Source organism: Hippopotamus amphibius, chromosome 2 (assembly GCF_030028045.1).
Source record: "Hippopotamus amphibius kiboko isolate mHipAmp2 chromosome 2, mHipAmp2.hap2, whole genome shotgun sequence".
Taxonomy (NCBI): domain Eukaryota; kingdom Metazoa; phylum Chordata; class Mammalia; order Artiodactyla; family Hippopotamidae; genus Hippopotamus; species Hippopotamus amphibius.
The window spans coordinates 66,714,617-66,730,472 of record NC_080187.1 but is presented as its reverse complement, the minus strand read 5'-3'; the positions used below and the strand labels follow the sequence as shown (position 1 = coordinate 66,730,472).

The 15,856-nt window shown below is 36.4% G+C and overlaps 1 protein-coding gene across 8 annotated transcripts in view; it reads left to right on the top strand.

Annotated features, from left to right (window-relative positions):
- The window catches only part of AOPEP (aminopeptidase O (putative)), a 365,989-nt gene that overhangs the window by 45,429 nt on the left and 304,704 nt on the right, over positions 1-15,856 (top strand). For all 8 annotated transcript variants that reach the window (XM_057722559.1, XM_057722552.1, XM_057722551.1 and 5 more), the window contains one exon: positions 8,118-9,030. In XM_057722559.1, the coding sequence (XP_057578542.1) occupies positions 8,255-9,030 (776 nt within the window). In that variant the 5' untranslated portion in view covers positions 8,118-8,254. The remainder of the gene's footprint in view (positions 1-8,117; positions 9,031-15,856) is intronic.

Below are 15,856 nucleotides of genomic sequence, written 5' to 3'. Positions count from 1 at the left end.
ACAGTTTAAGAGAGCTCTGAGACAACATCTGGTGCACTAATATTCACATTATAGGGGTCTCAGAAGGAAAAGAGAGAGAGAAAGAGGCTGAGAACATATTTGAAGACATAATAGATAAAGATTTTCCTAACGTGAGAAAGGAAGCAGTCATCCAAGTGCAGGAAGTACAGAGAGTTCCCTACAGGATTAATCCAAAGGGGAGCACACCAAGACACATTTTAATTAAAATGACAAAAGGACAAAGAGAGAATATTAAAAATAGCAAGGGAAAGGCAACAAATAACTTACAAGGGAGCTCCCATAAAGCTATGAGCTCACTTTTCAGTAGAAACTCTGCAGGCCAGAAGATATTGGCATGATGTAGAGTGATGAAAGGGATAAACCTACAACCAAGAATACTCCACCCAGCAAGGTTATCATTCAGATTTGGTGGAAAGAATCAAAAGATTTACAGGCAAGCAAAATCTAAAAGGATTCAGCACCACCAAATCAGCTTTACAGCAGATGTTAAAAGAACTTTCTAGGCAAGAAAGAAAAGGCCACAACTAGAAACAGGTAAAATTGCAAAATGAAAAACTCATCAATAAAGGTAAACATACAGTAAAGGTAGGACGTCATCCATGCACAATGCTAGTAGCAAGGTTAAAAGACAAAAGTAGTAAAATCATCTATATCCATATTAAGCAGTTAAAGGAAACACAAAATAATGAGATGTAAAATATGATATGAAAAATAGTAATCATGAGGGGAGGAGAGTACAAATGTTGGGTTGTTAAAATGCGTTTGAAATTAAGAGATCAGCAACTTAAAACAATTGTATATACATGCTACTAAACAACCAGTGGCTCACTGAAGAAATCAAAGAGGAAATTAAGAAATAGTTAGAGGCAAATGAGAATGAAGACATGACTATCCAAAACTTATGGGACGCAGCAAAAGCTGTTCTAAGAGGGAAGTTTACAGTGATACAAGCTTACCTCAGGAAACAAGAAAAATCTCAAACGGCCTAATCCTATAGCAGATGTAAGCTTTTATATATAGATTGGATAAACAACAAGGTCTTACTGTATAGCACTGTATTCAATATAGTTCAAGAGAACTATATTCAATATCCTAGGATAAACCATAATAGAAAAGAATATAAAAATGTCAGGACTCTCCTGGTGGTCCAGTGGTAAAGAATCTGCCTTCCAAAGCAGGGGATGTGGATTTGATCCCTGGTTGGAGAACTAAGATCCCACATGCCATGGGGCAAGTAAGCTTACGCACCACAACTATTGAACTCATGTGCCTCACTGAGAGAGCCTGGACACCACAACAACAGAACCCATGTGCCACAGTTAAAGAGAGAACACCCGCCCACCACAGCTAGAGAGAAACCCGAGCAGACTGTGCACAGAAATGAAAAAGAAAGATCCCACGTGCCTCAACAAAGATCCCATGTGCTGCAGCTAAGACCCGATGAAGCCAAAAACATAAGGAAGATAAATGAATAAATATTTTTAAAAGGAAAAGAATATAAAAATGTATATATATGTTTAACTGAATCACTGCTGTGCAGCAGAAAGTAACACAACATTGTAAATAAAGTATACTTCAATAAGGAAAAAAATGGAAAAAATAAAATATAGGTGAATTATACCTCATTGAAGCTGGGGAAAAATAAAATAAAACATAGACTATCATAACTTGCAGAAACCCCCCACCCCCAACCCTACTCATAAAGGAACTAGAGAAAGAAGAATAAACAAAACCCAAACATAGGAGAAGGAAATAAATCATGAAGATGAGAGCAGAAATAAGTGAAATAGAACCAAAAACAATAGAAAAGATCAAACTAAAAGCTGATTCTTTGAAAAGATAAAAAAAACTGATAAATCTTTAGCTAGACTTACCATGAAAAAAAAGGGAGAGGGCCCAAGTCAATAAAAACAGAAATGAAAAAGGAGACGTCACAACCAACACCACAGAAATATGAAGGATCATAAGAGACTACTGTAAAAAACTCTAAGCCAATAAACTGGACAACCTAGAAGAAATGGACAAATTCTTAGAAATGTACAATCTCCCAAGACTGAACAGAAAGAAACAGAAAACATGAACAGACCAATTCCCAATAATGAAATTGAGTCAGTAAGTTAAAAACTTCCCCCAAAACAAAAGTCCAGGACCAGATGGCTTCACAGGTGAATTCTACCAAACATTTAGAGAAGAGTTAGCATCTGTCATTCTCAAAATATTCCAAAATATTGTGGAGGAAGGAATGCTTCCAAACTCAGTCTATATGGGTAGTATTACCCTGATACAAGATAAAGATACCCACCCCACCCCCTACACACAAATACAGGCCAATATCACTGATGAACATAGATGCAGAAATCCTCAACAAAATATTTGCAAACTGAATTCAACAATACTTTAAAAGGATCATACTCCATGATGAAGTGGGATTTATCCCAGAGATGCAAGGATTTTTCTAAATCCACAATCAATCAATGTGATACACGACATTAACAAATTGAAGAATAAAAACCAGATGATCATTTCAATAAATACAGAAAAAGCTGTTGATAAAATTCAACATCCATTTATGATAAAAAAAATTCCAAAAAGTGGGCAGAGAGGGAACATACCTCAACATAGTAAAGACCCTATAGGACTTCCTAAGTAGTGCAGTGGTTAAGAATCTGCCTGCCAATGCAAGGGACACAGGTTTGAGCCCTGCTCTGGGAAGATTCTACTTGCCATGGAGCAACTAAGCCTGTGCACCACAACTATTGAGCCTGTGCTCTAGAGCCCATGAGCCACAACTATTGAGCCCATGTGCCACAACTATTGAAGCCCATGCGCCTAGGGCCCATGCTCCACAACAAGAGAAGCCACTACAAAGAGGAGCCTGTGCACCACAATGAAGAGTAGCCCCTGCTCACAGCAGCTAGAGAAAGCCTGTGTGCAGCAACAAAGACCCAACGCAGCCAATGAATAAATATATAAATAAATTTATTTAAAAAAATTATTTAAAAAAAAGACCATGTAGGACAAACCCACAGCTAACATCATATTCAACAGTGAAAAACTGAAAGCATTTCCTCTAAGACCAGGAACAAGAAAAGGATGCACACTCTTGCCACTTTTATTCATCATAGTATTGAAAGCCCTAGCCACAGCAATCAGAGAAGAAAAAGAAATAAAAAGAATCCAAATTGGAAAAGAAGAAGTAGAATGGTCACTATTGCAGATGACATGATAATATTTGTAGAAAATCCTAAAGATGCCACCAGAAAACTACTAGAGTTCATCAGTGAATTTGATAAAGTTGCAGGATATGAAATTAATATAAATAAATCTTTTGCATTTTTATGCACTAACAACTATCAGAAAGAAAAATTAAGGAAACAATCCCCTTTACCATTACATCAAAAGTAATAAAATATTTAGAAATTAACCTACTTAAGGAGGCAAAAACCTATACTCTGAAAACTATAAGACAGTGATGAGAGAAACTGAAGATGACACAAACAGATGGAAAGCTATACCATATTCTTAGATTGGAAGAATCGATATTGTTAAAATGACCATACTATCCAAGGCAATTTACAAGTTTAATGCAATCTGTATCAAAATATCAATGGTATTTTTCACAGAACTAGAACAAAATATTTTTAAATTTGTATGGAAAGAGAAAAGACCCTGAATAGCCAAAACAGTCTTGAGAAAGAAGAGCAGAGCTGGAGGAATCACACGCTCAGACTTTAGACTATACTACAAAGCTACAGTAATCAAAACAGAATGGTACTAGCACAAAAATAGAATATAGACCCATGGAACAGGATAAAATGCCCAGAAATAAAGTCACACACTTAAGTTCAATTACTCTATGACAAAAGAGGCAAGAATATGCAAGGGATGAAAGAATTTCTTCAGTAAGTGGTTCTGGGAAACAGCTACATGTAAAAGAATGAAATTAGAACATTCTCTAACACTGTACACAAAAATGCATTCAAAATGGATTAAAGACCTAAATGTAAGACCCCAAACCATAAAACTCCCAGAGGAAAACATAGGCAGGACATTCTTTGACATAAAGCATAGCAATATTTTTTTTGGCTCTATCTCTTAAACAAAGGAAATAAAGCACAAATAAATAAATGGGACCTAATTAAACTTAAAAGCTTTTTTATAGCAAAGGAAACCATCAACGAAATGAAAAGACAACCTACCAAATGAAAGAAAATATTTACAAATGATGTGACTGATAAGGGGTTAATATCCAAAATATATAAACAGCTCACATAGTTCAACATAAAAAACAAACAAACAAAAAATACCTGATTTAAAAACAGGCAGACGACCTGAATAGACATTTATCCAAAGAGGAAATGCAGGTGGCCAACAGGCACATGAAAAGATGCTCAACATCAGTAATCATCAGGGAAATGCAAATCAAAACCACAATGAGATATCACCTCACACCTGTCAGAATGGCTATCATCTAAAAGAACGCAAATAACAAATGTTGCTGGGGATGTAGAGAAAAGGAAACCCTTGTACACTGTTGGTAGGAATATAAATTGTTGCAGCCACTGTGGAAAATGGTATGTAAGTTTCTCAAAAAACTAAAAATAGAACTAACATATGATCCACCAGTTCCACTCCTGGGTATATATTAAAAAAAAACAACCCCCACAAAAACCAACAACAAGACTAATTTGAAAAGATACAAAAAAAAAAAAAAAAAGATGTACCCCAATGTTCTTTTTTTTTTAAGGTGTGATTTATTTTTTATTTTTTAAGAACTTTTATTGAGATATAATTGATATAAAATAAACTGCATATATTTAAAATGTACAATTTAAAATGTAAAATTTGATATATTTTTTCTTATTAGTAATGTATATATGGCAATCCCAATCTCTCAATTCATCCTACCCCACCCCCCCCACCTCCCACCCCCTGCTTTCCCCCCTTGGTGTGCATATGTTTGTTCTCTACATCTCTGTCTCTACTTTTGCCTTGCAAACCGGTTGATCTGTACCATTTTTCTATATTCCACATATATGCATTACTATATGATATTTGTTTTTCTCTTTCTGACTTACTTCACTCTGTATGACAGTCTCTAGGTCCATCCATGTCTCTACAAATGTCCCAATTTCGTTCCTTTATACGGCTGAGTAATATTCCATTGTATATCTTCTTTATCCATTCATCTGTTGGATATCTTCTTTATCCACTCATCTGTTCATGGATATTTAGGTTGCTTCCATGACCCGGCTATTGTAAATAGTGCTGCAATGAAACCCCAGTGTTTTTAGCAGCATTACTTACACTTGCCAAGAGACGGAAGCCACATAAGTGTCTATCAACAGATGAATAGTTAAAGAAGATATGGTGTGTGTGTGTGTGTATATATATACGCAATGGAGTACAATGCAGCCACAGAAAAGAATGAGAATTTTGCCATTTATAACAATGTGGGTGGATTTCGAGGGTATTATTCTAAGTGAAGTAAGTCAGAGAAAGACAAATACTTTATGATATCACTTATATCTGGAATCTGAAAAGTTCTACAAACTAGTGAATATAATAAAAAAAAAAAAAGCAGTCTCAGATATAGAAAAGAAATTAGTGGTTACCAGTGGGGAGAGGGGAGGAAGAGGGGCAACATATGGGTAAGGGTTTAAGAGATACAAACTATTATGTATAAAATAAGCTACAAGGATATATTGTACAACACAGGGAATATAGCCAATATTTTATAATAACTATAAATGGAGTATAACCTTTAAAAATTGTGAATCACTGTATTGTATACCTGTAGCTTATATAATACTGTTCTTCAACTGTACTTCAATTTAAAAAAAAACAGAATCTACTGAAGAGGACCAAAAGATTTCCAGTTAGGTTTACAAACAAAGTGACGTTAACAGTCTTGGGTGGTCAGGGTTCTAAGGCAGCCTAGGTACAGCCACCAGGGACAAAAGTGTTGAAAACTACTTTATAGAATATATTTTATTCTTAAATTATATTAACTTTCACAAGTAAATGAAGGAACTTTTTAATTAGGGTTAGACAATAAATGGGTTTATCTATAGTATTACCAATGCTAAAGTATTCTTTTTCAAATGTGATAGTTTATAGACAGCCACAAAGTTAACCCTTTTCTTAATTGATTCAGATTTTTCCTCGTGTGTGTGTGTATTCCGTTTTTTTTTTAATTAAAAAATTTTTAATAGCCCAATCAACAAAATACTGCATTACAGCAGCTCTAAACACCAGCAGGATGAAGTTTTTTTTTTTTCTCTTAACATGTTATTTCTAATTACATAGATATAGTCAATAGCTTTATTGAAGTTTATTATTCATTATGTGACAAGTTCAGTGGTTCTTAAGCAGAAAAGAAAACACCCTGGCTTATTCCCTTTGCCCATTGACTTTTCTAGGACTAAAGTGAACGCCAGCTTCTCCATAAAGTAGTCTCAGACTGTTCTTTTACATCCCTGATTTCTCTCAATTCCTATCATTCTTAAAGTCAAAGTGTGTATTACCACATACAGTTTGGTGGGGGTGAGGGAGGGAGAGTAGGGAGCAGGGAAGGATTTCAGGAGGCAATCGCACTTGAACCGTGTGGAGGGAGAATAGAATTTGGCAGGTGGATACGGGAGGTGGGATTCAGGAGCTCTCCAGGTATGGCACACTACTTAGTCCAGAACGCATGGAGGCAAGATGTCAGGTCATCTTTAGGGAGCAGTGCATTGAGCAGGACCTTTGACTAGAGGACAAGGATCCGAAGAGAGTGTGGTCTCTGTGACTGGGAAAATAGCATGAAACCAGATTGTACAAGGCTGCAGAAAGCCAGCTTCTTTTAAAGCTAGGTAAGATTTTGATGAGGAAATAGCCTGTGGAGAGGTAGAAAATGAAAATTCAATCGGTTTGATTTTTGGAATGAGATTCTAGAAGGAGTGGAAATAAGAGTCTGGGAGATTGGCAGATAAAGTTAGAAGGGAAGTGAGGAGGAGTTAAACAATGAAAAGGCAGGGCTTAGTTTTACTTGAAAAGTCAAGCAAGTAATGTTGTTTTGTAGTTGATAAAAGAATCTCTTGATGTTCAGAAATACAAGTGATTTTAAATAAATCTTCTCTGTTAGCGTTTTCATTTCTTTTCCCAAGCCATTTTTTTTCCCACTTTTGGTTAAAAAAATATGCTGAAAGAAATTGGGTACACAACAGGGACTGAGATAATTTCAAGTAATTTTTCTTTTAGCTGGATTGCTATTATAAAATAAGACTACATTTTGATTCAGAACTTTTACGAAGAACTTGGGCATTTTATTACAACATCTGTTTCTACGTTTTAATTTCTCTCCTTCCTTTTATAGGTATTTGCATACTTTTTTTTTTTTTCAAATTAGAAGACCTTTTTGTTTGCCACAAGGAGGCTATTATCCAGAATGTTAATGGGTTTTCAGCTATTAAGATGTAATGATATACCTTGAGTATTTAACTATAAATTTGAAAAATCTCCATGAACAATCTCAAAGGAATACTTAGAATGCACTCCTGGTAATTGGCTCATTTTCCTGTAATTTACTGGAAGTGCTGATATGAGAGCAGTCCTAATGTGAAAAGTACGTTAATCCCTGGAGTTACATTGTATGTATTAAATTATTACTCTCAAAGAATAAAACATGAGGCCATTTAGCCTTCATTCACATTTGTTAGTTAGAATCACGATAGAGAAACAATCACTTTTCTTTTGAAACACAAAATTAGAAACGATACACTTAATATCTTTTAAAACAAAAGGCACAGTGATGCTCAGTTACACTTTTGCCTATCAATTGCTCTTTTCCAAAATAAGGACTGTGCTAGTTAGGGGCATGATTCTTCTGGTTTTGTAGAGGCCCCTTTCATTCCATTGATAATTGAAATATTTTTAGAAACCCATAATGTAGTTTTCTTTGATGTCAGTCAAAAAGATTAGTCTGCCTTTTAGCTGTCAGCTTCTACTACACTGGGGAATTATTTAAGGAGGTAGTCAACTTGCAGAAGCAGCGGTTGTAGGAGCAAAGGGGCTTATTTGGAATTTTGTCTAATTGTGTTTTTCTTCTTTACCAGGGGACTTAAAGTTGTGGAACCCTCATTTGTGACATCAGGTATTTTTTGGTAAGCTGCCAGTTATGACTCTGGAAGATTGGGACTGATAGGAAGCCCCTTCTAAGATTTTAACAAAGTCCTCGAACAACAGCTATACCATGGAAATAAAGCTGGATCCCTCCCGAGATGACCTGCCTCTCATGGCCAACACCAGCCACATACTTGTGAAGCACTATGTACTGGATTTAGATGTGGATTTCGAAAGTCAAATCATTGAGGGCACCATAGTGCTTTTCTTCGAGTCTGGAAATAGATTCAAGAAACAGAGTAGTTCCACCGAGGAAACCTGCCGATCAGAGTCAAATGAAGCCTGCAAATTTAGGACGCCTGAACCCTGCCATATTCCTGTGACAAATACAAGAATCTTCTCATCTAAAATGGGATATAGTGATTTTGTAATCTGTGGTAAAGGTGAAAAAGATACTTCTGGTAAAGATGGTAACCATGACAACCAGGAACAGGCTTCTGGGATTTCTAGCTCAAAGTACTGCTGTGACACAGGGAATCATGGGAGTGAGGATTTTTTGCTAGTGTTGGACTGCTGTGATTTATCTGTGTTAAAGGTTGAGGAGGTGGATGTTGCTGCTGTGCCAGGTATTGAAAAATTTACAAGGTCTCCCAAGCTCAGGAATCAGATTGTACGTGAACTCGTGGCTCTGCCTGCAGATCGTTGGAGGGAGCAGTTAGACTATTATGCTTGCTGCAGCCAGGCTCCTGGTTGTGGGGAACTCCTGTTTGACATTGACACTTGGAGCTTACAGATCAGGAAGACAGGGACTCAGACAGCTACTGACTTTCCTCATGCCATAAGGATACGGTACAGAACCAAACCCCAGGGGCGATCAGTTACATGGACCTCAGACCAGAGCGGCAGGTAGGTTATCTCGGCACTCTGCAGTCCCCTGCCCATTAATCTTACACACTGGGAGATGAGCCTTTGCAAGGATGCTCCTCTTTATTCTGTGGCATAACCCATCTAACCTTAAACCCTTCAACCCACAGTGAAGCAGGTAAATTCCCAGGCATGCCGAACTCTTGATAGGATTACTTCCTTTAAGTCAGGATGAAAAGGTTACTTTATTAAGCCCCTGTATTTCTGAGTTGGGAGGCTGAAAGTCAGGTTTAATGGTTAAATCCTGAGACTAGCTGTCTGTTGAGATCTCTGCTGGCAACTTCCAGTAGTGTAAATGGAAACTATATGTGTCTTTGAGCAAATGCTTTCTCAAAGTTCCTTCATATTCCCCCGGAGGGATTAGGTAGCTGCCAAGTTGCGTTGGTGTGAAGCCTGGCAAAGTGCTTCCAAATAAAACCAGCTCTGCTGTGTGACTTTCTTACTGTACCTGTCTCTTGGCAGCAATGCCTCCCTGGACTTTGTCAGTTATTATATAATGTGAACCCTCAAAGCACTGGAAAGATCTGTTTCTGAAAATTGTGACAGTCCTGCTGAGTCCACACTTGCCTCTTTGGCCATGCATGATTCTGGGTATTTGACACCAAGGAGAGTCCTGATTTTTTGTGTGGGGAGAAGGAAGTGATGAGGCATTGATGTTCAGGGGGTGTATTTAGGCAGTCATTTGTTCTTTTCTTCTTGCCCTTCCCTAACAGTTGTTCAGGGTTTTTAGAATATGAGAATTTTCAAATCAAACTTTATTGATTCCTCATTATTTTACCTATTTCTTTGTGCTGATGTACAGCAAATCAGTACAATAATTATTGCAGATCTTGGTTGGAGGCATATTCATCTCCGTGAGCTTGTTTTCAGCACCTTCTTTTATAGCATTGGACTCCTTTAATGGAGGCAGTGGTCTCGGTAAATTGCTTACATCTCTCTCCCAACCCACCCCCCAAAAACCTTTTAGATTAATTTTTTTAAAGCAGCACTTTGACTTTGAGCTCTCATTATCCCGTTCCTTGCCTCTAATCTTACCTCCTGCTCTGGTCTCCCTCCTTACTTAGAATGAGTTCACTCCTGCCTTATTTCTGCTAAAGTCTGAGGCAGCCTTTGGGGTAGTGTAGGGTTGGTGCAAATTTACATCCGTAGAAAAGCACAGTGACTTATTTATAGAACAACTTATTGGATGTTCTTGGGAGTCTTTGAGGGAAAGAAATAGGTGTTCTTACTATATCTTCAAATTTTTTTGAAATTATTGAAGATGGACTTTTCAATAAGATCTGACAATATACTGTCTCTGAATATTTAACTAGGAAATTCTAGCTTTTATGCCCCCAGATATTTCATTTTTTAATTAGGATACCAGGGAAGAAGAAACTATTGACAGTATTTGGAAGAAGTACTCATTAATGGCCTCAAACATGGCTTTCTTCTCAGTGCTGACTACAAAGAAAGAGATTAGACTCGTGAATTACATGTAAAGTGTTGAGTAGGAATGAGTTATTGATATATGCTGGTTTCCTTAAAGAAACTTAAAAGGTCCTTGGGCACATTTTGCTCCTGAAAGGTTGACTTGAACTTACCCTTGATGTCTCCTTTTTGAAAATTCAATAAAATGCATGATCACAGCAGGAGTTTAAGCTGCATCTGGAAGTTTGTGATTATATATTGTAAATAAATGGCATTTATGCAGTCTTACAGGGATAATAAATTTTTTTAATCCTTGAAAAATTTTTTTTCTCCCTTTTTTTTTCCTTTTTTGGGGGAATTTTATTATAGTCAAGATAATCTTCCATGAACAGCCACCAAATCTCTGCAAATTTTCCCACATGCTTAGAAATAAATCTAGGTTTATACTGGTAACTGTTTGGATACTGTAAGGACTTAAAATGCCCAAGGATCCCAAATTGCTAGAAAGAAATAATTTCTTAGTGATATGAGCAAATAGTAATCATTAGGGTTACAATGCTTTATGAATATAATTGTGTGAAAAAAAATTTCACAATTGTGTGAAAAATATAACTGGGTAGGGCTTATTTCCTTCAAGGCATAGAGTCTACATTTATTAAAACTAAAGTAGTGGTTAAATTTTTACCCTTGAATGGCAGAATACTATCAATATGCCTACTATAACTTCTTAGTCTGGATGAGAAACTTTTAATTCCCATTTTACAATTAGGAAAATTGAATAAAGTTACTGAAAGCTCCTAGAAAACTCCATGTCTTAATTGTGAAAGGGAGCTATGTTTCTTACTTTTGATTTTTACCATGTCCCGTACTGTATGCAAAGATTTCAATACATTTTTAAAAATGAATTATATTAGCTTTCAATTACTTCCTATTTTTTTAAGCTCTTTATTGGAATATAATTGCTAAATTCTTATTTTTAAGCGGATACTAGACAGAAACTTAAGAAAAACTCTAACCTGGTACCTTTCCTTTCAAGTTCCATCAGTGGCTTCTCCCCTTCCCACTCTCATCCTACACCTGGTTGAGAATAAAACTTGTTATTTTGTTTGATAATATATAAATAAATGATCACTTAAGAGGTCAGAGGATCCCAGGATGAAATGTAAAATGTGACAGAACAATCTAGCTATATTAAAAATGTGTGAAACAACCTTATTGAAGGGAGTAGAGGGAAAAGGTGCTGACCTAAGTAACTTCAGAAATGAGTTGAATCTGTAAGGCTAAATGCAAGAGGAACTGTACATAAATACTATACAGTAGTTGATAGAGTTGTTTCCCATGGGGGTACAGGTTAACAATTCTGGTACCACTGTACGTGCATCCTGGAATTGGGCAGTTTAGTAAATGGATGCAGATGATGGGAGCCAGGTTTCTCACTGCTGAAGTGGGAGATCACAGATGAGCAAGGGGAGGAGGCTAGAATGATCCATGTGGAAATGGATTAGAATTGGAAACATCACTATGAACTCGTGTAGCATAATCTAGATACAGAGGTTGCATATAGAAATAATATAGCTATGGGTGATTGCAAGTGATAGCAAACACATATATTTCCTTTTTTTGACAGCTGAGTGGGTTTAGAAGCAGTGCCTGGATTTTGGTTTCTAATATATTCTCCAGTAAAGGAACCAGGGTTTCTTGGAGAAATGGCTGGGACTGGGGCAGAAAACATACAAGGTGAAGCTGGAGCATCTCTAATACCAGAAAATAAGGAAGTGCTCAAACAACAGCAACAAGAACCTGGAATTGCGTGTGCATGTCAAAGTCCAAGGAGCCATCTGAAAGAACTAATGACCAAAACTGAGCAACAAAATAAAATAGTTCTGGATGATAGCCCAAAGTATAAAATAAATATCTATGAATCCATACTAATGTAGAAAAGTGATTGACTTAAATAAACAAATGGAGGAGAATGGCCAAATTCATGGTGCAGAAGTCCAAGTTATATAGATATTCTGTCCTTAAGGTGGTAGAGCATAACTCCTCACTTCTTAAGTGTGAACTCTTCATAGTGCCTTTCTTCCAAAGAGGATAGTATGGAAAGAGGGAAAAAGTAAATTTTCTTTGGAGAAACCTGACAAACATGACCTCAGCAAGGAGATCGAAGTTAACATCAACAGTAATGAGTCACGTTGAAAGTATGTACCCTTGGTATGATGTGATGAAAATGGCATCTTTGTGATCTTCTTCCCCAAAACCCATAACCCCAGTCTAACCAAGAGAAAAACATGAAATAAGTCAGACTTTCAACAAAATACCTGACCAGTACTCCTCAAAACTCTCAAGGCCAACATAAAGTCTTCAGAAACTGTCACAGTCAAGAGAATACTTAAGGAGACATGATGATTAAAATTAATATAGTATCCTGGAATAGAAAAGGGACTGTAGAGAGAAACTAAGGAAATCTGAGTAGTTTAGTTAATATCTGGACTTTAGTTAATAATAATGTGTCAACTGTGACAAATATACTAATGTAAGTTGTAGGGGAAGCTGGGTATGGGATATATGGGAACTCTGTTTTATTTTTGTACTTTTAAAAATAAATCTAAAACTGATAAAATAAAAATCTCATTAAAAAATAAACTTTAAAATTTGAAAAAAAAACCATCATCTTTCCACCTTGAAATTCCTCTTTTGTAAGAGCTGTCACCCCATTATTACCAAGTAGCAATGTTCTCTGGACAAGAACTGAAAATGTATTTGCAGCTATAAAAGAGTATTTCCTTCAATTATTGTCAATAATTTCTTCTTCCACATTGTTATTCTAGTTCTAAAATGAAATAGCTGGAAATATAAAAATTACATTTTCTTACTTTGTTTTAGCCGTTGTGGGGTTCTGGCTTCTCTTGAACCTACATGCTCTTTCTTGCCTCCATCATTCAGATACTGGATTTTAGGTGACCTTTAAAAAATGAGTCATGAAACAAATACATACATAACAACATGGTATATGCTTCTTGGAAAAGATGTTTACTTTTGCGTAGTGTGTGAGTATGTGTGCCCTTTAAAAATATTTTGATGAGACCTGGGACAGTCAAGAATGTATAATGGTGTTCTTGTGAAGCTAGACAGGAAGAGGATTTAATATCTTGTTGATTCTAGAGCCTCAACATACTTAAGAAAAAAAAATCTTTAAAAAATGGAATCTTTATTCAAAGTTTATGTACTTTCTGCATTTTCCTGCATTTTTTCCATTCCAGTGAATAAAATGTTATTTAAAAGCAAGGCATTTTTTTCTGGTAACCCATTCCTTTTTCCCTTTGGATCATTATAATAGTTGTGGAACCAGCCAAATGGTCTAGGAGATCTTGCTTAAGCTGATGACATCGCTGAACATGAGTTGAATAGAGGGGAAATTCAGTTAAATATAGGAAATTTATTTTAAGAACTATAATCATTTAGATCATTGTTAAAGATAACTGACTAGGAAAATATATTATAACTTAAAATGATATTAAAATTTAAAATTTCCTAAATCACTCTGTCTCTTTGTTTTAGAAAAAGCCAGAATGATGTTGGCAAAATACTAAAGAGGGAACAATTTTTAAAAATTAGATTTATTATTCAGCTTTTGGACCAAGGAAGATGTAACCATTTGGAGTATTTTTAGTTTGACATCAAAAACCAGATGTTAAAACATGCCCCCTCACCCCCACCCCGGACACACACACATGTGCTAAAATAGTTTCATTGCTTTGTATCTCACTATAAAGTTTTAAAATTAAAAGAATGAGCAGAAGATATTTTAGAAGAGATTTCAGGTCTAAAATGAATATTTTGGTAATTAATACCTTTTCTTCCCCCTTGCTTTAAGAAACCAATCTAAAATTCATGAGAACTGAAGGGGAAATACACATTAATTCTGTAATATCACTGTATAACTATGAAGGAGGAATTGATAATCCCAAACTTGAAAATGTTCGTAAGTGTTCTTTTTCAGCCTCTATCCCCTTGCTACACAGTCTAGATCTGTCTCTGTTTCTCAGAATCCCAGTTGAGTCTTGTGAGAAAAGACAATGATGGACTGCCTTGATTTAAACAAGTAACAAAAATGACCAACCAAACAACAAAAAACCCGTGAATAACCAAACATCAACAGAAGATAACGAATCAAAATGACCTATAACTAAAAGCATGGAGTGTTGAAAAGAATCTAGAAGGTGAGAGCCAAGGGACCTGAGTACTCAGAGCTGAGCTGCCAACTAGCTTTGTGACTTCAGATAAGTCATTTTACATCTCTGGAGCTTAATTTCCTCATGTGTAAAATGAGAAAATTCCATGGGAGGATCTCCAAATATTTTCCATACATAAAATCTTATACTTTCAAGGGACTTCCAGATGGGAAGTACTGTCTTTGCCTTTACAAACAGCTTGCTTATTTTGCACCCAAAACACCTCTGTTGAAGAAGAGGCGAATTTCTGACTCAAAGCCACTTTTCAGTCCAGCCCATTTTAACCAAGTTAAAGCATTATTCTCCTTGAAACTTGCCATATATGTTCATTATGATTGATGAGTCCTGGTTTTGGTGACTGTGCCAAGAAGAAGGGGTGTGTGTGTGCGTGTGTGTATAGGGGCGAGAGAGAGAGTTGAGGTTGACACTTCCTATTTTAGTAGTCTGGCTCTTGGGCTTTATGTCACAAGAAATCAAGAGGGTTGCTTACCTATGATGGAAACTGTAACTTAGGTTTAATGAGAACATGGAGGCATAAAAAAGATAGGGTGCAGGAAGGAGAACAGGTGGAAGGGAATCAGTGGAGGCCTGAAGACTTTGTAACTCTGAGAAGTTTATAAAAGAATCTGACCCACCAACCTTTCACATCTGTGGCCCCTTGACCTCCAGTGACCAGATCAGTGCCTCAATGTGGGGAAACATCCCATAAAGCCACACCCACAGCAACAGTGGGCTCATCACCTCCTACCTGAGTCTGTTGAAGCAGCCCTCTCCCCAGTTGTTGATCTGTGATAATCAAGTCTCTGAAAATGGGTGATTTTTATGGAAAGTAGTGAAACTTGCAACATTTTTTTAAACTAAAAATAACCCCCTTTCACTCCGACTGCAAAAAGACAAATGCATATAGTAGTCAACTGAAAATAAAAGTATCTGGTTTGAATCTCTTCCCTACAAGTTTTAAAGATGGCTTTAAAGATGGCTCCTCCTTAAAAAGACAAGCAAACATGTTAGTTTAGCTGACTTCTTAGTCCATTTGGGCTGCTATAACAAAATACTGCAGAGCAGATGGTTTATTAACAACAGAAATTTATTTCTCACAGTTCCAGAGGCTAGAAGTCTGAGATCAGGGTGCCAGAATGGCCAGGTCCTGATGAAGGCCCTCTTTT